The sequence below is a fragment of the Phodopus roborovskii genome, unplaced genomic scaffold (genome assembly GCF_943737965.1).
Source record: "Phodopus roborovskii unplaced genomic scaffold, PHOROB, whole genome shotgun sequence".
NCBI classification, from domain to species: Eukaryota; Metazoa; Chordata; class Mammalia; order Rodentia; family Cricetidae; genus Phodopus; species Phodopus roborovskii.
In genome coordinates, this window is record NW_026126515.1 from 501,626 (window position 1) to 527,821 (window position 26,196).

A 26,196-nucleotide genomic window follows, 5' to 3' on the forward strand; every position below is an offset into this window, starting at 1 on the left:
GTATGAATTTTCAATAAGAAATAGTAGAATCTTCTCCATTTATACACTTCCCCCTTCTGTAAGTCCAAGCTTTCTTTTTTTTTTATCCTCCAGATGTTAATTCCTCATTCTTTCTCTCTGTCTCTCTCTCTCTCTATATATATATATATATATATATATATATACATATATATCTGCTTTTTCTCTTTTTCTTTTCTTTGTCTCATGTGGTTTTTTGGTTTTGTTTTGTTTTTTTTTTTTTTTTTTTTTTTTTTTTTTTTTTTTTTTTTTTTGCCTAATTTTATTTAAGTTACTAATTTCTTTCTCATTTGGTCCAGAATTGTTCTTCAATAAGACTTATAAATATAATAATTTTTATTATGGATTAGTGTCATTGTACTATACCTAAAAATAATTAAGCAAACTGAGCCAAAAGAGAATAACTAACATTTGTAATTTTTTTGTTTGTCTGTTTGTTTTTCTGTGTGTGTGTGTGTGTGTGTGTGTGTTGTGTATGTGTGTCTGTGTGCATCTGTGTATGAGCTCGTGCATACACACACACACACACACACACACACACACACGCACATGTCTTTCAATTTATTTGCTTTGGTTTTGATGTTTGCCCTTGTCTGCTCATGGCATTTTTATTATTATTTCTTTAAACATTAACAGTTTGTTTGTTTTTTTCAGGGAAGGACAGCCATAACCTACCCTAAGTTAAAACATTCCTTTCATAAATTGTTTCATATATTATTAGACTGTGTTAAGCTACAGAAAGTTCTTTGTTGTGTATATATCCATTTGGGGCAAGCTGCTGTGGATGGGAGGAAGAGGTGTGGACCTTTAATAAAGTTATATCTGAAATTAATAACAGTACCATTCAGCATTACCATTGAATACATCCATTTGGCAAATTTCAAAAGAAATATGCCACTTTAACCTAAATTTTTCAATAAGAACATAAAGAGGCCCTAATTGACAAATTATATCCATACCTAAAACTGGTTAATAAAGTAGTTGAATTTAACTCATTTCCAACAGAAATACCTTTCATAGCCAGTGTTGTAAGACATTATTATAATCGATATTACAAAGTTACTACTATCAAATGTAAATGCTACAGATAATTTTTTCTCCTTGTTAACATATATATATAATAAAATCACTACAATAGAATTTTCAATTTTACTTATATTTTGTTATTCTAGTCAAGACATACAAAATACCTTTTGATTAAGGATATAACTGAATTTACAGTATTGAATTTTTTCCATATGTAACCATCCTTCATTATCTGTAAAAGTTCATTTCAAGGCCACCATAGATAGCAAAATCCAAAGATATTCAAGTCTCATATTATACAATAGTTTATGCTACCTACATGCAGCCCAAGAACATCCAACCATATACTTTACTTTAAAGTCTCTAGCTTAATAGACAAGTGCTCTACCATTGAGCCATATCTACAGCCCTCGTCTCTATTTTTATAACCTAATGCAATATAAATGCTATGCAAATAATTGCTGTATTGTATTCCATAAGGGATAATGACAAGGAAATAAAGATCACATTTGCAGTACAGATACAGGTGATAGTGCTGATGTTTTGTGTTGTTGGTTTTCTCCTCCTCTTTTTTTTTTTTTTTTTTTTTCTTTTCCTCCTCTTTTCTGATCCACAGTGTGTTGAATCTGCAGATATGAAACCCACAGACATGGAGGGCCACCTGGACTGATCTCAAATACACATAAATTGCTTTGAGTATTATCTTTGTCCAATTTATAATATTGTACCTGAAATATTTTTCTTGAATTCATTCTTTTTTAAGTACAATGAATTAAATATATCTGGAAAATGTAATAGACTTTTACTGACATGTTGTGATAGCCAAGATAAATAAAACCTTTTCTCCTAACCCTCAGGAGCTTGCCCATTAAGCATACTTACCTGGCAGTCCGTGTAATGAGCCCTAAATTACTGAGTCTGTGCTCTTTCTGCAGGTCCAGTCCAGGTGCAGCAGCAAGGAGAACATTCTCAGAGCCAGTAAGTAGTCACCATTTCAGGTCGGCTGCCAGTCTGTAGCCATTGTAGCTCAGCAGAATAGAGAGCTAAAGAATGGTGATGTGCTGAAAAGAATGAAGATAAGCAATGATGAGTTTACATCAAGAATATGAATTTTACCACCATCTGAAAATGTTCTTAATATCAATATAAATAAATGTTACCCTGAATCTAATTAATTTTTGCAAGCTAAGTGGAATTTGATGAGCTCAAATTACTTAGGGTAAAAATTACTTCCTCTATGACCTTAAGGTGAGGAGCCTGGCCCGTTAATTGTCTCATTGCCAAAAGTGATCTAATGACAGACTACATGAAAATAACTCGAATATAAATCTATGAAAGCAGTAGGTGGGTATTAACTTGAAAGTCACTGAACTTCATTTTCTTGTTTTATAAAAATGAAACTGTGAATAGGTTTATTTAATATATGTATGTATGTATGTATGTATGTATTCTGAAAGTGAAATCCTATTGAAAGATTTCCCATTAAGCATTTTAGGCCTCTGAAGAAAAGTGCTGTATAAATGCCAATTGTTGTATTCTTTTTCTGTCTCTTAATAATTTAATAGCATCACCCAGTCTTTTTCCTAATGGTTAACCAGAATCAAGTTGGTCGACAAGCACGCTAATGGGAGTTTTAGTAAATGAAATAATTTATATTCCAGTAGACTGTCAGTGTTATTTAACAACCAAAGCATACTTGGGGGGGGGGGCTGGAGAGATAGCTCAGTGGGGAAGTGGAGGTGGGGGGGGGTAAGTCATAGCCATGCACACAGCTATAAGCAGCACTGTGTAGAATAGAGATTAGAGGATTGCTGGAGCTTGCTCAAACACCTTCTCAGACTAGCCAAAAGGTAGAAGGAAGGTTCAGGCACCAGGTTCAGGAAAAAAATCCTGTTTCAAGGGAATAAGGTAGAGAGAGTATTAAAGCAAGACACCCCGTGTCCACCAATGCCTTGGCACACACATGGATGTACACACCACTACTACACACATATATATATTCCACCACAAACACAAAGCTAGCACTAGGGAAACTGAAGCAGGGGAATTAAGAGTTGGAAATCAACTTAGGGTATAGAGTTTGAAAAAAAGGGGCATAGGGCATATTTAAGAACTTCAAATATGTTAATGTGTGTGACTATATGATGAATCTGTTGACTCTGCTCAGACCCCTTGAGTGTTTGTTTGATTGTGATCTTTAGATAGTACTATGAAAATTAAATGCAGGGCTGGATTGTAACACAGTGATTTAGAATGCTTCTCTAGTGTTCATAACGTTCAGGTTCAGTCTACAGCACTGGGAAATAAATTAATTAATACATTTAAACAAAGGGCTGGAGAGATGGCTGAGCAGTTAAGAACACTGGCTGTTCTTCCAGTGAACTCAGGCTCAATTCTCAGCACCTACATGGCAGCTCACAACTGTCTGTAACTCTGTTCCAGGAAATATGGGTCAGACATGATAGTTGAATATTCACTAAAATAAAGCAAAATAGATAAATGAACTTTAAAATTGTATTTTATAATGTATAAAATCCACCAATTTCTAGTCCTGAAATTTTAGGCCACTGGGAGTAATTATGGTGATTAGAAACAAAAGTTACTTTTTGAGGACAGATTCCCTTGAACTTTGTTTACTATGTACCACGTCTTTAGTGTTACATTTCAGTCACTATCTTACTGTATTAGTGGCTTCTTATCAGTTTAGATAGATATCATAGTAGTCCAAGTATTCTTTATTGTTTACTTTTGATAAAAAATAGTCATATGGGTGGGCCTTGTTGCTCTTAAGGTCCATATTGGGGCTCAAGGAATATCATAAGTTCATAGTTTGTGATTTCTGTGAGTTTATGTCCTTTCATCTTAAACCATGCTAGTAATTCATGTTCATACCTATGGCCTCATCCAAAGTTCTTTCTCTAGACTCAATTTTTCATTATGAGGGGTGTGTGTCCATGTCTTTCCATGTCTGTGTGTGAACAAAAATGCTATGACACAGGTGTGTAGGTCAGAAAATAACTCTCAGGAGTCAATTACCTTGTTTCATTAATGTCAATCCCAAGGTTCAAACTCAGACCAGCAGTCTTGGCAGCAAGCACCTTTTCCCACTGAGCCATCTTGATGGCCTGTTTCTCTGAACTTAACTACGCTCTCCCCATTTCTTTGTTTAGACTGTTTATATCTCCCTAAGCTTCTTATTTTCCTCATACTACCATATTTCAATTATTTAGAAGCTATTAATGTTTACTCATTCAATACTAAATACTGCCTCTGTTCCTTTTACATCCTCCTCCATGCATAAACAACCTACCAGGTGTGTATAACCTATCTACCATTTTTGGATTCTTCTATGACACCTCTGAGTTTCCCTTAGTTGGGTGACTGATCCTTCTTGTATACCGCTAATCAGGCATTAATAAAGAAGATGTTGTGTCGCTATAGACTTCCAGTGCCCAATCTTACGGTATTTTCTCAGTTGATGTTACCTCTTCCCAGATGGCTCAAGCTTGAGCCAAGCTTGAAAAAAAAAACTTGACACAGCAGCTTTCCTAATCCATTTTTTCTGCTGTAATAAAATATCTATTAGATCACACACACACACACACACACACACACACACACACACACACACACACACACACTGGAGTCTAACTCTCCCTTTCACGTATTTCTAAAACAGCTAACACTCTATCTTGTGTGACAGAGTCACAAAGGGCTAAATCCTCCCCCTTCCTGGTCACCCTCTATCCCACTCCCTACCCACATACAAAGCACATAGAAGTACATAAAACAAGCTACTCACTAAGCCTGGTTTTTGTGGTAGGACCTCCCCTCTCCCTCAGAAACTGTTAAGACATCTCAATCTGTTTAACAAAACTGAAACCTCTCTTACTTGAGAAGCAAACCTCACTGTGTGCTCAGGTGTTAATAACTTCCTGATAAAAACTCACCTAAATGAAAATTTATCTCAACCTCTCTCAAACCTAACCTCCTCTCACCTGCCTCTCTAAAAGTACAACAACCATAAGCTGGATAATTTACAAAAAGGAAAAAATTATTCATTGCCTTTTGGGAAATTGATCAAGTTATAGGCAAATTTGGTGTCTAGTGAGTGTCTGGTCTCTGCTTCCAGCATAACTATTGTGAACCTGCTTTCACTGTGACCTCACTGGGCAGAGCTCAGCCCATATGCATAACACTAATTCTGGGTTTCCAGAGTGTAAATACCTCACTGCTTATTTACCTCCAAAAATATCCCCACCTTGTTAATTCTTCTATTTTGGTAATTAAATTTCGATGTGGACTATAGAAGAGACATAAACATTTAGTAAATGCAACAGTGATGGATGCAAAAACATTCATTTAAGGTTGTTTAGTACTATTAAATACCAACAGTACAAATTTTATCCACATTTCTTTTGGGTTATCTTTCCTGTCTCTGGAGCTAATCCTAGGCATTCTGTGATAGCAGGTTTGAACTGCTCTTGAACCAAATATTTAGTCTGTTGAAATATTAGGTTATAATTTTAGTGAGTGGTTCCCATCTAATGTTTCCTTTAGCTTCCTTAATACCTTCTTTTGTTTGGCTCCTTTTGTAATATCCACTTCTTTATGAAACATCAATGGCAGTTAAAGTTCTATTCCTAAGTTAATAAGTTTTTTTGCATGTGTGAGTTCAAAAACCTTATTTCTAAACCATTTCAAAATCATGGATTAATCCAAAAGCATGATGTCAGAAAATGTATTAAATTAAATTAAATGGCCTATTTTACTGACAAACTCAGTACTCAGCAGTAACTTTTGCTATCTGTGTAAATTTTGCCTCAGACAAAGGATCATATTCTTTTCTTTTTCCATTTTTGAGACAGGATTTCTCTTTGTAGCCCTAACTGTCCTGGAACTTGTTTTGTAGATCAGGTTGACCTCAAAATCACAGTGATCCACCTGCCTCTGCCTGCTGGGAGTTCTGGGGTTAAAGGTATATACCACCACTGTCCCGCAAAAGATCATACTCAAGAAGTGGCAATTTGTGATAATTAGATGGGCCCAGAGTAGGAAGTTACTGAATTTTAATTCAAAGCAATGTTTGTGTTTGTTAACAAGGAGAGAGATTTAATTTACAAGTGTTACTGATAGCCCACCAGAGATGACCACTGGTGCATAGTTTATAGCCAACTGAAAATCTTTTTTCAACTAACTGAGGCGACACCCAAATGTTTGGGGATCTAGGTGTGGACTCCAAGTGTCCAGAACACAGGATCTATAAAGTCAAAAACCATGCCTAGGCAACTGGATAGGTTGTAGGGGGATTCACAAAAGTAAACAGTTTTAACAGAACCTAAGATGAGCAAATAGGCAATTTGACAGAAGCTAAGTAAGTTAGCTAGGATATCCTCACCTTTGGTTCCTAGAATAGAGTTGGGTAATTTTTCATGGGATTGTCCATCAGGGAGATCAAATTCTGGTTAAACCTGAAATGGCCTCAGCAAGAAAACAGGATGGAGGAACCTTTGCACTGTCTTGCACTATCACACAAGAACTGTCAAAGTCATGTAGGAGTACAGCAATTTCACAAATCTGTGACCCTACTGCCTGTAATAACTACTAAAACCAGGTCTTGTCTTAATTGTCTTTTAGTTACTGCCATGAAAAAGCTTTAAAATGTTTAAAAAGTCTTCTAGTAATGGGAGATTTCCTTCCCTGAAATGAATCTTATCATAGGTAATGGATTTTACTTAAGACAGAATCGTAACTTCTCTTTGGAAACTGTTATGGTTTGAATCTGAATTGCCCCTGTAGGCTGATATGTTTGAATATATATCAGCTGTTATTAACAGCGATTCTAAAAGTTTATACTCTATGAGTGCAGTGGAAAGTTTTGAGATAGTGGGTGAGTGGATTGGAATACTTGGTGTGCATGCAGGAGGACCTAAGTCTGATTGCTAAAGAAAAGAAAGAATAAAAGCTGGCCATGGCCCTCAGTTTGGAGGGCAGAGAAAGCTGGATCCAAGGTTGAATGGACCCTGTCTTAAAAGAATGATACAAAGACCAAAAGAGGAAAAGTTACCTAAAGTCCTCTATGGCATCACATGTGTGTAAATGGACTCACACCACTGCACTCCCATGTATGTATACATACATACACCATACAAATACTAAAATTAAAAGGGAGACAATAAATATATGGACTGAGTCTTAAGAGCTACCCCATCTTTAACCCACAAATAAAAGGTTAACCATAGTAGTAGAATAGAATCCCTGGGAGGCATAGAAGCCTTCAGATCCTGATTGAGGTCTGGCAACAAGTAGAAGAGTATTGCAGTAAACATTTGGAGCATAACACTCAGTAGTACAAATATATTTGACAAATATATTTCTTTGGAGCAATTAAAAAGAAAACTTACAACACATTATAATTTTGGAATTTGTTTCCTTTTTATTCTAAGGTATCTCTTAAATATATTTGTTTGTATCAAAATGCATCATATGTGGTCATTGTAATTCTCAATTATGCTTGGTAAAATTTTTGCAATTTGAATCCAAGGATACACAGATTTCAGTTACAGTGTTTGTATTTTTAAGAAATAGGCGTCTTTACAACGATATTCCCAGAAATAGCTGATGTAAATGTTACTTCTGTATATATAACTTATCAGCTAATCTAATGGCTGGGTCATCAAATTGCAGTCCTTTAGTGTGAAAAGATTTAAAGAGCTCTCTCATGTTGCCAGTCTTTTAGTAACCACACAAAATAAGAGCAAGAAACAAAAGTGATACAGGATGACATCTGTCTTTAATACCAGCTTCCAAGAGGCCAAGACAGGAGGATTTCATTTCAGACCATCTTGGATCCTGTTATGAGATCCTGTCTCAGAAGTGGGAAATGGCTTATAGATTGAAGAATAATCTACAGTAATGTTTATTCAAAGAAACTCAGTCTAAGATGAAACCTACCTGAAAAATCTTGGTTTCTAGGTCCAAGCTTGAAAAATGTTTGAAATCACACTATCATAGCTTAGAAACTTAGACATAACAAGGTAAATATTGTTCCTACAGTAGTAGACTTACTTTCTTCCTTCCTTTTTTTATTTCTTTGGCTCTATAATTATTCCATTCTGCTGTCACTAAAAGCTATGACCTCAAGGCCATGGGCTTTTAACAAGGCATATAGTACCAGGCTTGAATGTCTTCCTGTGGAACAGGCCTCAAATCTGATCAGAAACAGTTGGTTGCCCTCCTTAACAATCATGCCACTCTAGCACAAGTGGGTATATTTTGTCTTCCACATTAACGGTAGTATGAAGGTTGCACAACTGATTAACACCATTGATTACTTTTCTCTCCCATGTAGCCTTCATAGCATCTTTGAGTACTATGAACGCAGAGACAAAGCTTCCAGCTCAATTCTAGCCTGATTTCTCCATGACCTATTAGCAAATCTGTGTTGTCTTCTGCAATAGTATCTTACCATCCAGTTCTAGAGAGCAGTTAAGAGCAGTGGCAGTAGCCTGTGTTGTTTTGAAGGCCTCAAGGATCTCCTTGACTAACAACTCATTAAGGTGGCAGTCCAACCCTGGCACTGGTATATTTCACTTAACCTATGGCTTCTGGGAGCTATGAACACCCATATACAGTACATCTGTTTAAACTCATTTTCATTGTATTTTTGATAGTTTATAAAATGCCAGATTTTTTTTATAACTTTATCATACGTTCTTAGTTATGGTTGACCCTCCTCACGCCAACTCCTCTCCCCATCTTTATGCCTTCATCCCCACTTAAATTTTTCCATCCCTAATATTCTCCACTTCACTTTCACGTGACCTGTGTTTTACTACCCTTAACTCCCCAAAGACTTCCTCTTTCAAGGGCCTTTCCCTACTTTCCTGGCTTCTACACACTCATGCTCACACATATATTTTAAAAAGGGAAGCTAGACTCCACATGTGAAAGAGAATGTGGTTTGGTTTCGAATTCTGAGTCAAATCTGGAAATTTTTATTTATCTTCATTTAACCTTCATCAATGCTGTAGCTAATATATATATATATATATGTATATATATATACACATACATACACATACATACATATATATGTATGTGTGTGTACATGCATACATATATATATACACACACACATACTCATTGTTATATAATATTCTACTTTATACCATATTTATTGATCAAGTGATATACATTTGGGTTGTTTCAAAGTTAGTGCTATTTGAAAATAATGATATGGAAAAGGTATTTGTTTCAATTATTTTTAGTATATATCTAATGGGTGATATGGCTATTCTTATGCTAGTACTACACTGTTTAGATTCTGTCACTTAGTAGTAAGTCACAAGAAAAAAAATGGTGATATATATATATATATATATATATGCATGTGTATATGTATGTGTGTGTGTGTGCTTGCATGTTGATGGATATGTGGCTAAATATACTTATATATAAGTATATTTTAATGTAAGCATAAATACATTTTTAAATATTTTAATGCATTGCCTATTGAGGCCCTTGCCATTCTGTGTAAATTGGAATATTACTTCATTACTGGCAAGGAGGAAAAGCTGAAATATTTTAACAGTGAAAGCATGAATTCACCCATTGATATGGGTAGTCTTGACATCTTAAAAATAATCTAGTCTATCTTGTTTAATCTTAACATGAGCTTCCCTATACATTTCAGGTAATTTTGTATTTTCATTATACCAGGCTGCAGCTGCTAAGTGTTAAAGGAAGTTCGATTTCCGAACACTGAGACATTTGCTTTTGATCACACAAATGCGTCTAACATACTCTTATGAAAACAACATAATTATGTTATATGAATCTAGTATGATTTTCTACCTCAAATTTCCCAAGTTCCTTCCAGATGTCTGTCTACATAATTCTTGGGGCAATAGGTTACCACCGTGTACTTTACTTTCTGAGATGGAGCAATGTCCCAGTGTCTGCCTAAGCTAACACCAACACAAGGATTTGGAAATAACAGTTTACATATATTGAGGTATAAACTTTGATAGTTTCAAATGACCTGTCTTTTAAGTTCAGAAATTATTTTTGAGGTTTGAAGATGTTGTTCAGTAGCAAAGTATACAGTCCTGGGTTTGAGCCCAGCACCACCAAAACATAAAAATTAATTAACTAACTAAAAACTACATCTTATTTTTATGAACATGTTTTATTTATTGCATAATAATTATACAAATCAGTGAGGTATGATATGACACTCAAATACATGTAAACAATGTATGAGATCAGTGGTTTGGAAATTCCTCTGTTCTATCAATCTGCTTGTTGATTATCTTTATTGAATGTTTTTTGTTCATTATATTTTTCAGTTCCAAAATTCATGCTTGGTTTTTTTCTGATTTCTATATCCTTGTTACACTTGCTGAATTTGCTTATTTTTCTGATTTCATTGTCTATATACATTATCCTTTAGCTCACTAAACTTCCTCCAAACTGTCAATTTCATTATTTTTCAAACAACTCATGTTTCCATTTTTGGCAATTAGTATATTACTGTATTACTTTAGTGGTAGTGTTTCTTTGATTTTTGTTTTTGTTTTGCCACTGTGGCCAAGCAGTGGTGACCCAAGCCTTTAATTCTAGCACTCAGGAGACAGCATCAGGCAGAGCTCTGAGTTCCAGGCCAGCAAAGTGAGTGCCAGGACAGCCAGGGCTACACAGAAAAATCCTGTCTCAGGGTTATGGGGGTGATAGTTGTGTGTTTCAGACTTTACAGAATTATTTTGGAGAGGACAGACACTATTTGTGATAGCTCCAGTAAGGTACAGTCTTTTACATCATCAGCCAAGGCCAGTATTAGCAGAGATCACCTAAAGCCAAAGCCAACCTATTTGTCAACAAGCACTATTTTTCTTAAGCACTTTATTTCAGGTTTCAACTTTGACCCTTTTCTGTTCACCTGTCACTTAACTGGATAGGTTTTCTTAGTTAATATTATTGCACCTTGATAATAAAATCATGAACTTTTTTTTATTACTCCCAGCAAACAGAGGATTTTATTTAATTTCATTTTACATTCCAACCAAAGTTCTCCCTCCCACCCCACCTCCTGCCCACGCTCACCTTTCTCCCAGCCCACCCCCAATCCACTCCTCCCACCAGGGAAGGACTCCCATAAGGAGTCAGCAAAGTTGGGCACATTAAGTTGGGGCAAAACCAAGCCCCTCTCCACTGCTCAAGGCTGAACTCAGCATCCTGTCATAGAGATTGGGCAAGGTAGCTCATGTACCAGGGATATATACTGATTCTACTGCCAGGGGTCTCTCAGATAACGCAGGTTTCACAACTATCTCCCACATGCAGAGGGCCTATTCTGGTCCCATGGAGGCTCCACCACAGTCAGTCTAGAGTTCATGAGTTTTCACATGCTTAGTTCAGCCATCTCTGTAGATATCTCCATCATGATCTTGACCTCCCTTGCTCATGTATTTCTCCTCCCTCTGTGGACTAGATTCCCAGAGTTTGGCTTGGCGCTTGGTTATTATCTCTGCATCTGGTTCCAACATTTATTGGATAAAGGTTCTATGATGGTAGCTTGGATAGGCATCAATCAGATTACAGGGAAGGTCAGTTCCAGCACCCTCTCCATTTTTGCTAGGAGTTTTAGCTGGGATCATTTTCTGAATTCTTAGGAATTTCCCTATGACATCATGCATCTTGATCCCATTCATTTCCCCATCTCCTTGTATCTGTCCTCTATTGCAAACTCCCCCCAAAACAAGGTAAAATAAAATTTAAGAGAAAGATTTTTTTTTTAAAGAAAGAAATCTCATCATAGAACCTGCAGTGTGACACAGTAAACCCTTTTATCCATTTATCTTTACTAGCAAGTGTTTGTTGCAAAGTTATTGGTCTGGTTGGAGGCCTTTGGTTTCTGCTACACTGTCAATGCTGGGCACTCTCTGGGACTCCTCTTGGTTATCCTACTGTTGCCCTGTGTCTCAGGAAAGAGAGTTTTTAAATAACCTTTTGAATAATACACTAACAGCAGCTTTTTAATTTTAGGATTTTTGTTTTGTTTTCTGAGACAGGGTTTCTTTGTGTAGCCCTGGCTGTCCTAGAGCTCACTCTATAAGCAAGGCTGGCCTCAAACTTAGAGAATAGCCTGGTCTATCTCTGCCTCCCGAGTGCTGGGACTAAAAGTGTATGCCACCACATCTAGTTTGTTTTCTTCCTTTCTTTATTTCTTTATTTATTTCTTTGTTTTATTGAGTTACTGTTCAAGCACTGTCCCTGATTTTCTCACCTCTCTCCTCTAAATCTCCAAAATAAGTCAACTTTACTTACTGACTTTTCTTTAATATATCCTTATATATTTTATTTGCCAAGTTGACATATATTTTTACTTATTTGTGAAAACAAACATTAACACCCTAAGCAATATTTGCCTTTAATTTTATTTTTATGACAATTCTTGTTTTCTTCAATTACCACATTTTTTTATTTTTATGAAAAATTTTATCATTCAGTACTTTGAATCAATCACTTTACTTTCTTCTTTGTCAATATTGTAGCTTGTATAGAAAAAAAAAAGACATTGTCACTAAATTGTAGAAAAGAAAATACCATCCTCCGTCCCACAAAGACACCAACCTTACATCATTATACAGACTACAATATCTTTATGAGAACTCTAGAAAACAGAATAAGAAAATTCATTTCCAATGTAAATACTAAAGTAAAGATAGCTACATTGAAATGAGTAAGAATTGGTCCATTTTACTTCTCACCCTTTGCTGTCAAGCTATCACAGCTCAACATGATCAGGAGAGAATACCTGCCTGAGCAAGAGTAGAACATAGATTCAATGTTCCTCATTTTAGGTGGATGTTTTCTGTCTTGTTGCACTAACAAAACCAACAGGATTTTAGTGGTTTGGGGGGGGGGGTGCAGTAACTAGGGTGGGTGGAAGAAGATTACTATTGCACCATAAAGCCTAACATTCCATACACAATGCCAACACCTTTTACAGCTGTCTGAAAGGTACCTAACTCTTGGCTTCTTTCTCAGAAGAGGAAAAGAATGGAGCATGCATTAAGTAGTCTAACTTTGTGGAGGGCTTTGCAAAGTACTGTTTTCTGGCTTACCTGAATGGTGCTGACAGGTTGCTGGTGGACTTTGGATACTTGAGGGACACTGAAGAGATACTTACTGCAGCTTTATATTAGAGTTTCATTGAGCCTGCAGCTTCGCAGGTAAACATGAAGGAAATCAACAAATTAGAAGCTACAAAAAAATATGAAGGAGAAAGAGGAGGAAAAGAAACTTACAAATTCTCTTAACTGGAAAATTACATGCAAAGGGCCAGAAAAGACATATTCCAAAAATCTCTGGCCAGGCTAACAGGAAAAGAATGTTATTCCTGGATACAAAACCAGTCTGTAAAGAGTGTGCTGTGTAACTATTTTCTCAAATGCATAAAACTCAAGGTAGAGGAGGAGAAGGATCACAGGGTATACCAAGTAATATGGAAACATGACTCAATCTAAGAACAAAATAAATCAGAAACCAACTAAGAATATGATTATGTGAAAGAATCCAAAATAATTATTTTTTAAAAGCGTGGTGATCTAAAAGAAAAAAAAGATAACAATTTAAAATTTTTAAAAATGTACATAAACAAAATTAGGTCATCAATAGAGATTTAAATCTTATAAAAACAAGTTTTAGAGCTGGTGAAAATAGTAACTGAATTGAAATTTTTTACTGGAGGCTCAGCAGCAGATTTCATTAAGCAAATTAATCAATAAACATAAAGATATAGGTCATTTGAAAATCTGTAGTTAAGGAAACAAAAAAAGAAATTCAAATGACTTTATGGTATATCATCAATCTAAATATACGTATAGAGGAAAGAGAGAAGAAGTGAAAGACATAGAAACAAAGAAACCAAGGAAAAGGGGGGAAGAAGGAGATAGAATTTGTTTGAAGAAATATTGACAAAAACATCCCAAATCTAAGTGAAGAAATGTGCATTCAAATACCTTAAGCTCAGGCGGCTACTGCTATATAAATCCAAAGAGGCACACATCGAGACATGCTATTTTCATATTATCAGAAGCCAAGAGCAACACAAAATCTGAGAAGGTACGTAGGTAGGTAGGTCAATCGATCTATCGATCAACAGATAGATGATAGATCAATCCATAGATAGACAGATCGAAGGATAGATAGATAGATAGATAGACAGACAGACAGACAGACAGATAATTCATCACATTCAGAGGAGTTCCCATAAGAATGTCCTTAGTTATAGCCAGGTAATAGTGGTGGTGCATGCCTTTAATCCCAGCACTTGTGAGTTTGAGGCCAGCCTGGTCTACAGAGTGAGTTCCAGGACAGGCTCCAAAGCAATACAGAGAAACTGTGCCTGGAAAAACAAAAACAAACAAACCAAAAAAAAAAAAAAAAATGCCCTTAGTTATATTAGAAGATCTTTACAGCACAGAACTTGTTCACATGTTGTCTTAAAACTCATAGAAAAAGAAAAAGAAAAAGAAAATCTTTTAGCCAAGAATATTTTACTCGATAAATCTGTCCTTCAAAAATGAAAAAGAAATGAAGACTCCCAGATAAGCAAAAGTTGAGGGAGGTCAGCACCACTAGATCTTATAAGAAATCCTAAAGAAAGTACATCAAGTTTAAATAAAATGACACTAGATTGCAGCATAAAACATACATAAATAGAAATCTGAAAATATATGGAAATATAATTAGTGGGCACATGTTTATATGTTACCTAATATTGAATACTGTAGTACTTTAATGATGGAGTTAAAAGCACTTTTAACTTGGGGATTATGGAGATGGCTAAGTGGTTAATTAAGAGCACTAGCTGCTTTCCAGATGACCTAGGCTCAGTTCTCACATGGCAGCTCAAAATCATCTATAACACTAATTCAAGGAGATCTGACATCTCCTGGCCTCTGTAAGTATGAGGTACACACATGGTACACAGACATGCAGGCTGGCCAAACACTAGTACACAAAAAACATTTTAAAGTACTTTTATTTTGTAAAAAATAAATAAATAAATAAATAAAAGCACAAGATATAACTGTAAAATATGTTAATGGATAAACCTATCAAAATGTTATATGTATTATCAAAACAAAAATCCAGAAGATATAATAATAGAAGAAGCCTAGTTTTGAGCCTGTTGTTAGCAAATGTTAGTTATACCCAATACCACTGGCTTTTAAAAATCAAATTTTTGTAATTCTGGTTAAAAAAAACCAGAATACTAAATTTATTGACTACAATACTGTTTGAAGTTGTATATAGTGTTTATCCATACAGCAATACTTTTGTCAGTTGATATACTCTAGACTGTGCTATGGGCACAGTTAAATGTACTTTTTTTTTCTGTGCATTTTAGTATGCACATATTTTACTAAATTGCTTGTGAATAAAATGCAGACATGATGCCCTATTTCAGTGTGCATTTGAAGTAGGGGTAAAATAAGGTTGATAGAAAGAAATGCATTCTCTTACATAACCTCAGTATAATTATGAAAATCAAGAAATTAACAGTACCATAATACTATTATATAATCTGATTCCAATTAAGTTTTGCCAGTTTTTCTAATAATGTTCTTTATATCAAATTGGGAAATGAATAATTCTTTTGTTCTGATCTGGGATTCAACCCAGATTCATGCATTACATTTAACAGTGATGTCCCCTTAACTTCTTTAATCTAGAACAATTACTCATGTTTTTCTTTGTCTTTCATGGCCTCAATATTTTTGAAGAACATAGGTCAGTTATTTTATATAATGGCCTTCAAATTTAAGTTTTTTCTGGTGTTTCATAGTGATTTAATTGTTATACATTTGTTAGGAATACTTCAAATAAGGTGTTGTGTCCTTGTCCATGTATCAATCATGCCAGTGAGGCCATGATGTAAATTTGTTCCATTGCTGGTGGTGCTACTTAGGATCACTTGGCAGAGATGGTATATACTAATTTTTTCAATGAGAAATAATATTTTGGCTTTATATTTAATAAATATGGAAATATGTTTTAGCCTGTATAAATACCTAGCTTTTCTTGAGGCTTCCCCATCTAGTTTTAGTATCTGTTGATGAGTTTTGTCTGAAGCAGTCATTACAAAATGATTGCCAATGTAGGCTTTCCTAATTCCTTATTTTATTAGTTAGAATTGTGTTATAAGGGAGAGTTACTGTCTTTTAATTATTTTCATTTTTGTTTGTTTTATTGGTTTTTCTTATTTTACATATCAATCCCAGTTCTCTCTCCTCCCTCCCTCCTTCACTCTCTTCCACCCTCCCATGTACCCCAACCAACCTCCATTCCGTTCCCACACACATATTCCACATGTAGGGTAATGCCTTTGAGGAGGGGTCATCTAAATCTGTCAAGTCATTTAGAGTAGGGACTAGGCCTTCCCTCCTGCCTCCAGGTTAAGGGAGTATCCCTCCATGGGGAACGTGCTCCCAAAGTCCTTTTGTGCACAAGGGATACATTCTGGTTCCACTGTCTGAGGTCCCTTAGACTGCCCAGGCCTTCTAACTGAGACCCATGTTCAGGGGGTTTGAGTCAGTTCAATGCTGGTTTTCCAGCTATCAGTCTAGGGGCCCATTGGCTCCTCCTTTTTCAGGTCAGCTGTCTTTGTGGGTTTGTGTAGCCTGGTCTTGTCCTCCCTCTCTGCATCTGGATTCCAGTTCAGCTCAGTGTTTAGCTATGGGTGTCTGCTCCTGTTTCCATCAGCTACTAGATGAGGGCTCTATGATGGTGGATTAGTTAGTCATCAATCTCATTATCAGGGAAGGGCATTTATCATAGCCTTTCTATTGTTGCTCAAATTGTTAGTTAGGGTCAGTCTTGTAGGTCTCTGGACATTTCTCTCTAGAGCCAGTTTTCTCTTCTAATCTTTTAATGGCTCCCTCTTTTATGTTCTCTCTCTCTCTCTCTCTCTCTCTCTCTCTCTTTTCTCTTGTCTATTCCTCCCCTGACTCAATCATCCTAGTCCCACATGCTTTCCTCTCCTCTCCTTCCTTTCTTTTTCCTAGCTCCCTTTCCACTCACTGCCCCCCCACTCCCCATATGCTCTAGAGATCTTCTCCCTTTCCCCTTCTCTGAGGGACCTTGTATGAATCTCAGAATCCTCCTTGTGTCCTAGTTTCTCTGGCAGTGTGAATAGGCTGGTGATCTTTGCTCTAGATCTAATATCCATATATGAGTTCCTCCTTTTGTGACTGGGTTACCTCACTCTAGTATTTTCATTTTATTAAATAAATCTGTTTATTTTTGCCACAAGTTTGTACCAAGTTTAGTAAAAACGGGCTTTCAGGCTTGCTCTAAGATCTTTTTCCAGTGTTCTCATCATTATTTAAATACTGAAAAAATGTTGTGAGGGAGGAATAGTAATTTCCTAGGGAAACAAATAAACAAAATAATGACAGAAAAATTATTCTAGGCAGACAGAACATTATATACTACAGCAAGAATATATAAAATGATACAATGTGTTTACTTACCCACGATATTGCCCAATTTTATAAACAATGCAGCAGTGAGTGGGAAGAAGAAAGGAAGAAGTTTATATACTATCCTAAAGAATTGAAATTGTATCCTAAGAATGCTAGTGAATCATTGATGGAAGTATAGAGCTGACATTTTGTGGCAATGCTCAGACCTCCCAGAACTGTTTTCCTTTAGTATTTATTAATCAACCCTAGAAAATGAGCAGCCTTCTCATCTGTGCTTTCTAAGTTATGTCAGTAATGCTGTGATACACATTATCTTAAATATACATGTAGAAAACTTATAAACCATGAAATTCAAGACAGCGTAAGAATTTATAATCACATTGTTAAATGCCCTGTATTACCTGTTCACTTACCCAGATTCTCAATTTCCAGTATTCCTCGATTTGTGTTTTCTAGAATTCCAGTTAAGCCACTTAACCTTTGACCTGCAGTTTTCCCTGCCTATGAGAAATGCTGGGGTAAAAGTAGTGCAAAAATCATGGGAGTGGCCAACCAATAACTGGTCCTTCTTGAGATCCATATGGTGAAAGAGAGCCCACCCCACCTTAGAAGGCCAAGACCCAGAGGCTGGACAGCCCAGAGACCTAGGATAGAACCAAATATGATAGGGGGGAAAAAAGTTAGTGAAATGATTCCTAATGATATTCTGCTATACTCATAGATCCTTGCCTACCCCAGTTGTCATGAGAGGCTTCACTCAGCAACTAATAGAAACCGATGCAAAGACTCACAGCCAAACATTAGGTGAAGCTCAGGAAATCCAGCAGAAGAGGGGAAGAAAGGATTATATAAGCCAGGGGGTCAGGGACACAAGAAAAGCCAGGAAATCAACTAACCTGGGCTCATAGGGGCTCCCGGAGACTGAACCGCCAACCAAAGATCCTGCATGGGACTGACCTAGGACATCTGCATATGTTACAGTTGTGTAACTTGGATTTCTTGTGGGACCCCTTCCAGTGGAAGGAGTGACTGTCTCTGACTCTGTTACCTGCTTTGGGGACCCTTTCCTCCTTCTAGATTGCCTCATCCAGCTTTAATAGGAGCCTTGCCTCACTGCAACTTGATATACTGGCTGATATACATAGGAGGCCTGCCCTTTTCTGAAGAGAGAGGAGGAGTGGATGGGATGGGGAGGTTGAGAGGAGGAACTGGGAGGAGGGAGAGAGGGGAAACTGATTTGCCTGGGGAAAAATAACTAATTAACTTCCCTATAATACTGAGTGTATAAATTCTTCCACTGTGTTACTCTAGGATTTTGGAGCTAACTTGTCTTGATTAGAAAGATTTGTTTGAAAGATCAAATGCTTGCCACCTCTGAACCACACTTTCTTCAACATACCCAAGACCATAACTGTTTAAATTGAGTGTACATGTTATTATTATCTGTGCTTGTTAGATTTCATAGAAAACTTGTTCTATACCATCTGCTATTCAAAAAGAGAGTGGAAATAGAAATACAGGGGATTCTACCTCCAAACACTAGGTGATGCTGAAAGCTGTGGTATAAACAAGGACAAACCAAGACCCTTCCTTAAGATTGCCAGTATATCCAACAATATTTGTTTATACTTTAAGTAGTTTAGGAAATTCTTATTGTTATGAATAACAGGACTTTCTCCTGAGGATTTGATTTAATCACAAAGAACCTGCATGAACATTTTGTGCTACTATATTTTAATCTATAATCTGAACACTTCTTTGTCTTATCTGTGCTCCACTAGAGGCCTTCTTATATTATATAAATGACATTTAGCATTCATCCATGTCCCTGAGTAAATTTTTACCATTTCTGCAAAAGTTCTTTTTAATTAATTTACTCATTTCTGTATATGAGCTTATGCATGAAAGTACATATGCAGTCATTACAATGACTGTAACTGTTGCATGGATGATAGGAAATCTCAATGGGGATTTGAGCACTTTCCAGGAACAATTCTTAAATGGTCAATATCCTATCCAGCCAGAACGTAAAAATACAAAAGGATAAATCAGTTAAACTTTACCTATCTAAAAGTAGATTTATTAGAGAAAAATACAGCATCAATTTTTCCCACCTTAGAATAAATTGAATGTTGTAGCTCTGCTTTGGAAAATTATACATATTGCTGAGGAATTTTGTTAATTAGGTAACAGGTAATTAAAGCTATCACTCTTGGCTCAATTCAAGATGCTACTACTAGAGAGAATGTATAGACTCTCCCCTCCAGTTTTGTTCTTGGTTTCTATTAAAAGGTCTCATGTCCTAAGTTACTTTGAAGTTTCCAACCTACAAATTTTCAGTGATAATAATATATCCCAGTACTTTTACTATGGTAAGTTCAATAAATATTCTCTTGATTACTTTTTCTTTAGTAAGACAAGTATTTTTCATGTCTATTTTGTTTTGTAGTAGGGATTAATTCAATATAGCTTAAAGGAGATTCTCTTTCAGACAAAATTACATATAGCCATTTGTAAGGTTGCTATCAGAATTCATTTGAGACCATAAAATAGATTTGCTAATAGAAAATTATTTTTTCTGTTTGTCTTAGTTAACTCTGTCAATGAATTAACTAAAAACATAGAAAACACTACTAGGAGAGCCTATATTGAGGGTTGTATTGACCTGTGGGTATGTCTGCAGGGGGGTTTCTTGATTATTAATTGACATAGAGGGCCTAGTTCACTGACTATTCATGTCTGAATAGTATAAGGGAACTCTATGAGCATGAGCTTAACAGTGAGCCATCAAGCCAGCCACATCTGCCACAGTTTCTGCTGTCCTTTCCTGGCTGTGAGTGAATTCCCTAGTTCAAAGTGAAATTGTGTGTGTACAAATATGTAAGTACAACCTGCTGAGTCTGTGTGTGTGTGTGTGTGTGTGTGTGTGTGTGTGTGTGTCTGTCTGTGTCTGTGTCTGTGTCTGTGTCTGTGTGGTTTCAAGGCTCTATAAGAAAGGGCTGAGCAAGCTATGGGAAGCAAGCCAGTAAGTAGCTCCCTTCCATGACCTCTACATTAGCTCATGCCTTTAGGATCCTGCTCTGTTTGAATTCCTCTCCTGGCTTCTTCCAGTGATTAACAGCACTGATGAAGTGTAAGCCAAATAAACCCTTTCCTTCCCCCATGTTTTTTGGTCATGAGTTTCATCACAGCAATATACACCCTTACTAAGACAAGTTGTAAGTACACCTAGGAAAGGTGACTTAGTCACAGAGAGGGCTTGCAGGCCATGGGTCTGGAACCATTTTTCTAAATATCCAATATTTAGAGAAGTATAACATCAGCCAGAAGGCAGTTTTTCTCTTTGTAGCCAAGTTTGAAATATGTTTGAAGATTTTTGCATTCATTCTCATCTAAAGTATTTAATAAATGCACTACTCTGAAATGACAAAAGATATAGAAATTAATAACATAAGCTATGCTTTCGTGTATATAATTTAAGAATAATAAGGCAGGTATTAAATACATATAGCATAAGATGGAGAAGGGCAAGTGCCAGAAGAAGTTATAAACAAGATACAAAATATTTTCAGAGTTGGAGAGATTTCTCATGGTTAGTAGATACCTACACTGTAACTGATGAGAGAGAGAGAGAGAGAGAGAGAGAGAGAGAGAGAGAGAGAGAGAGAGAGAGAGAGAGAGAACTACCAACCTTTGTAAAGGCCCTGTTACTTAACTGTATACTTTCCCTTTCTGCTGAGCTATAATGTTCTTCATGGCCAGGTACATATTATTTTGCATATCCCTACTCCTTACTTGTATCTGGTTTGTAAAGGACACTTGATAAATGGGTGTTGATTGATATTGGTAACCAGATTTGCTGTCTAAAATATTTTTATTCTGTTACAAATAGTGTTGAACAAGTAATCCTATACAACTAAATAAATTTTTTAAAACCTAAACTTTTTAGGACAGCTTTTGTAGATTTATACATAATATGTACCATAAAGTATCACCAAAAAATTCAAAGCTGAAATCTGCATATCTTTATGATTGTTTTTCACTGTCTATTGTTATTTTTAATTATACTGATATGGCAGTATGTTTTTACAATATTTATTGACTAAGCTCAGACCTCAAAGTGGGTTATTATTAAATTTACATTTCAACTGTGAGTGATAAGTCATAATCCTTTTGAAGTACTGAGCTATAATAATGATTATCAAATATTATTCAGATTTATCACTAAGTAAATGCTAACCTCTTCAAGCTTTAAATTTCTGTGATTTTTTTTTTTTTTATTGTCCATGAGGTGAAATCTTATATGGTATATAAGCAACTTTAAATGTGCAGAGGGGGACTCATTTGAATCATAGATTGGAAATTCAGTACCTTTCATTCAGTCCAGTAAGTATATTTGGAGCAGTGGCAGAGTTGTGATGGAAGCACTAAATTTAGTAAGATAAAACAACCAGAAACTGTAGTCTTCTGAGGGATGGACATATCATTACGAAGTGGTTTACAGAAGTGAGAGCTTATTTATTTCATACATTGGAAGTCCAGAGACAAGCAATGAAAGGTTTATCTAGCAGCTTAAAATTGTCATCAGAGTTACATCCTCATGGTTGAAAATGGTCACAATACCTCCAAATATCCAACCATGTTCCAGATAGAGGACAGGACAAAAGCTTCTTTTGGAAGGATCTGTGTATTTTAATCTTAGTATTTGTAATTAAATATCTTCTCCCAAAGATTTCTTCTGAAATCTTGCTGTGCAGAATCACATCACAAACCTCACGCAGCCAAGACTTGACTCATGATCTCCTTCTTTCTTAGACAAGTTAGGAGACTCAAGCAGTAGACTTGTAGTTTCTCTTTTCTATTTATCTTTGTTCTACATACATTTTGGCATTCCAAGGGTAAGGTTAAATTATTCATGCATGAAAATGTAGTCATCAAGAAGTCTGCCTTTGGATTTAAGGAGATGGTTCAGTTGATGAAGAGATTCCCTTGCAAACCTAAGTTTGATGCCTAGAACCAGCAACAATGGATCCAGTGTTGCCTTTGTAATCCCAATGCTGGAGAAACAGAGACAGGCAAATCCCTGGAGCTTGGTAGCCAGCGAACTCTGGTTTACTTAGTGATCCTCAGGCTAATGAAAGACAAAAGACAAGGTGGATGGCTCCTAAGGAAAAACACTTAGGGTTCTCCCCTAGTTTTCATACACACTAATCTGTATGTTTGCTTACCTGCATGAATGTGCACACACATGAAAACACACACAATAAAAAACTGTCTCCATCACAACGTGATTAATTTTGTTAGCTCAACAAATATTTACTTTTATGTACTGTACATATATAACTGTGGTTAGCTATGTACTATGTGTGAAGTAAAGTAGAGAAATAGGAATAAAGAATGATGGCATGTATTATTATAGAGAGAGTATTTACAAAATCTCTGTTGAGTTGACACAAGCAAAAAACTGAAAGTAATGAGACCTAGGTACCAGTATAATATTTGGAGGAAAATGATCCAAGAGAGAAAACAGCAAGAACAAAGGCCCTAAAGAGAGAGAGACCTGGCATGATCACAGAAAAGAAAGAAACCAGTGAAGACATGGATAGTGAGAGTGATTGTATGTTGAATTTTATATGACAAAGGGTTTTAATGTAAGTGAAATTTAAAGTCTTTTGGAACTGTAAGCATAGATTAGTATGTTGCAATTTAGGATCACATAACTATGGGGAAAATAAGCAGCAATGGGACAAGGTTAGAATCACAACAGTTAAGAGGCTATTCAGTTTATCAGAACATAAATGATGTTCCAGCTATTCTGGTATCAGTGGAAGTGGTAAGCAACAGTCAAATTCTAGATATATTTTAAATGTAGTTTAGTTATAGTTCTGACAAAAGGAAAAGACTCAAGGATGTCTCCATTGTTTTGCTCAGTTATTAAACTGGTGAAATGAATGGCCGAGTTGAGAGTTGCAGGAGAATTGAAATATCCTATGTGTGGTAAAGGAGGGCAGGGGTTTAAGAGCTTAATTTTGGAAATTTTAGGTTTTAGTTGTCTATTACATATTTAAGTAAGTGTTAGATGATTACTAGCCTGGAAAAATACATTACCTACCAGCTCTTTATGTAATATACAAATATCAAGTTGAGGGTAAAGGTTGAGATCAGACATATAAAATCAACAGTTTTCTATATAATATTAATGCCAAAGTATTAAATAAGATTACATAAGAGTGGATAGCTACATATGATCTTCCATGAGTAGAAACAGTGATAGGATCTTACTATGACATGGGATTAGGAAGGAGTTCAGTGATCAGTCAGTATTATTAAATTCCACAGAGTTTTGGCATGTGTCAGAAACAGGAGAAATACTGTCTTACCATAACCCAGAGATTAGAAGTTTAAGTATTTAAAGTCATTCTTACTTGTTAGTGTTTCAATGTTTTATTCTCAGTTAATTGTCTCCTGTTTAGGTCACAGTGCTGTAGATATCACCAAGGTGGCTAGAAGACATCGTATGTCTCCTTTTCCTCTGACATCTATGGACAAAGCCTTCATTACAGTCCTGGAGATGACTCCGGTGCTTGGTACAGAAATCATCAATTACCGAGGTACTGTCATATCTGTCTATTGGCCTTTGTCTTCCAAGAAAGACTCATAGGAAATGAATACACCAGTTCCTAAAGGAGGGTGCTTACTCACTATTGTCAGCACCAGCATCTTCCTTTCTGTTCCTATTTTCTGGTAAACTATAGTTGACTTAATAGTCAGAACAAAATACTAGATAGCTTTCACTTTAAAAATAGGAAAGGACCATCTGTTTTTTTATGGTAAATATCATAATTCTACCCTAAAGATGGTGCTGTTAGCACTGAATCAAGAAAATAAGACAATTCTGAATCCTTCTGATAACTTTACTGTTAGGAGTTGGAAATAACTAATATCTTGTAACCATATATTGTAGAAAATTTATCCAGACCATTTCTGACTTGATTTTCCAGCTTTACAAAGGTACAAAAGTACCACATAGCCAGGCACAGGCCTTTAATCCCATCACTCAGGAGGCAGAGGTAGGCAGATCTCTGTGAGTTTAAGGCCAGCCTGGTCTACAGAGCTAGTTCCAGGACAGGGTCCAAAGCTACACAGAGAAACCCTGTCTCAAAAATTAAAAAAAAAAGTACCACACATGTCCAGAAAGCTTTATTTTACATTGTGCATTTTGATAGTTTGGAACTAGTAATATGTGATGTGACATTGCCATATAATGCTGAGTGCAGAAGCAAGCTATAGTTCCTAGTCAGCCACATAGCAAGGATAACCGTTTATCATATTGCTGAGGTATATGTACACTAGGTTGGATTAAATTAGATATCAAATTTTCTCTGTCTCTCTCTCCCTCTCTTTCTCTGTCTCTCATAAAAATCTCACTATGTAAATTAATTTACTAAATTATTATTTTATAATAATTTATATCATAAGTGGAAAGGCTCTATACTAAATATTTCATTTTCTTATTCTCAAAAACATTATACTTTAAAAAAAAGTACTGTAAGAAAACCTTATTTCATATGTGTAGGAAATAGGGTTATAAACAGTTGTCAATGAAGTAGATAGAATACATTTTTTGGTTGGTTGTTTTGAGACAGGGTTTCTCTGTATTGCTTTGGATCCTGTCCTGAAACTACCTCTGTAGACCAGGCTGGACTCGAAATCACAGAGATCACCTGCCTCTGCCTCCTGAGTGCTGGAATTAAAGGCATGTGCCACCAATGCGATGACAATACTTTCATAGAAATTTACAGAGTAGTGAACATCATACTACACAAGGTAATGACTGAAAGTAATACATCTCTAAAGAAAGCTTCAGATAGACTGTCCAGGGAAAATAAAACTCCTTAAATATTAGCACAAATATGAAAAGAGATAATAGCAAGATTCATGTGTGTTGTAGCACAATGTACCAGGTGAGGGCATCATGGCATATTTAGATAATAAAATACTTCTGCTAGAACAAGGCAAATGGTGTGGCCTGTACAGATTGAGAAGAGGAGACTGTGGTGATATATTATTTATGAATTTTATAGCTTGCCTGAGGACTCAGAAAGCAAAGTCAGCCATAGGCTATAAAGGTCGATAGGTGGTGGCACACACCTTTAATTTCAGGACTCAGGGCTTAAAGGCAGTTCAAGGCCACCCAGGGATACATTAGAATGAATTAGTATAAAAGAGAATTATTGCTCACACCTTTAATCCCAGCACTCATGAGGGGCATATAAGACAGGACCAAGGTCTCAGTATTAGACACTCATTTCCCAGATACATTGAGGATAGGAAAGATTCATTCTCCAGCCAGATTGAGGTTAGGAAGACATTCAGTCTCAGGATTCTCCATCAACACTGAAGAGATGAAACAAGATCGGCCCATTCAGCATGAGGTAGTAGTGAGAGTTTGTAGTTCGCTGTAGCATGATAAAAGAAAAGACCCACAGACAGATATTGGGGTTCAAACTTCAAGGTGAAGAACAAAAAAGTATTGTAGTGGGCCGCTAGCTCTTACCACTACCATAGGCTGAAAGGGTTGTTCCACGAGCTCTTCATCAAACCTCAAATACTAGCTCTCCTCAGCCTCAGCATGGCTGGAGCATGAATGTCTCCT

At 36.1% G+C, this 26,196-nt stretch overlaps 1 protein-coding gene across 12 annotated transcripts in view; it reads left to right on the plus strand.

The window, feature by feature from the left end:
• Positions 1-26,196, plus strand: part of Gphn (gephyrin) — a 360,226-nt gene that overhangs the window by 260,016 nt on the left and 74,014 nt on the right. For all 12 annotated transcript variants that reach the window (XM_051196174.1, XM_051196176.1, XM_051196182.1 and 9 more), the window contains 2 exons: positions 1,980-2,022; positions 24,014-24,151. In XM_051196174.1, the coding sequence (XP_051052131.1) occupies positions 1,980-2,022; positions 24,014-24,151 (181 nt within the window). The remainder of the gene's footprint in view (positions 1-1,979; positions 2,023-24,013; positions 24,152-26,196) is intronic.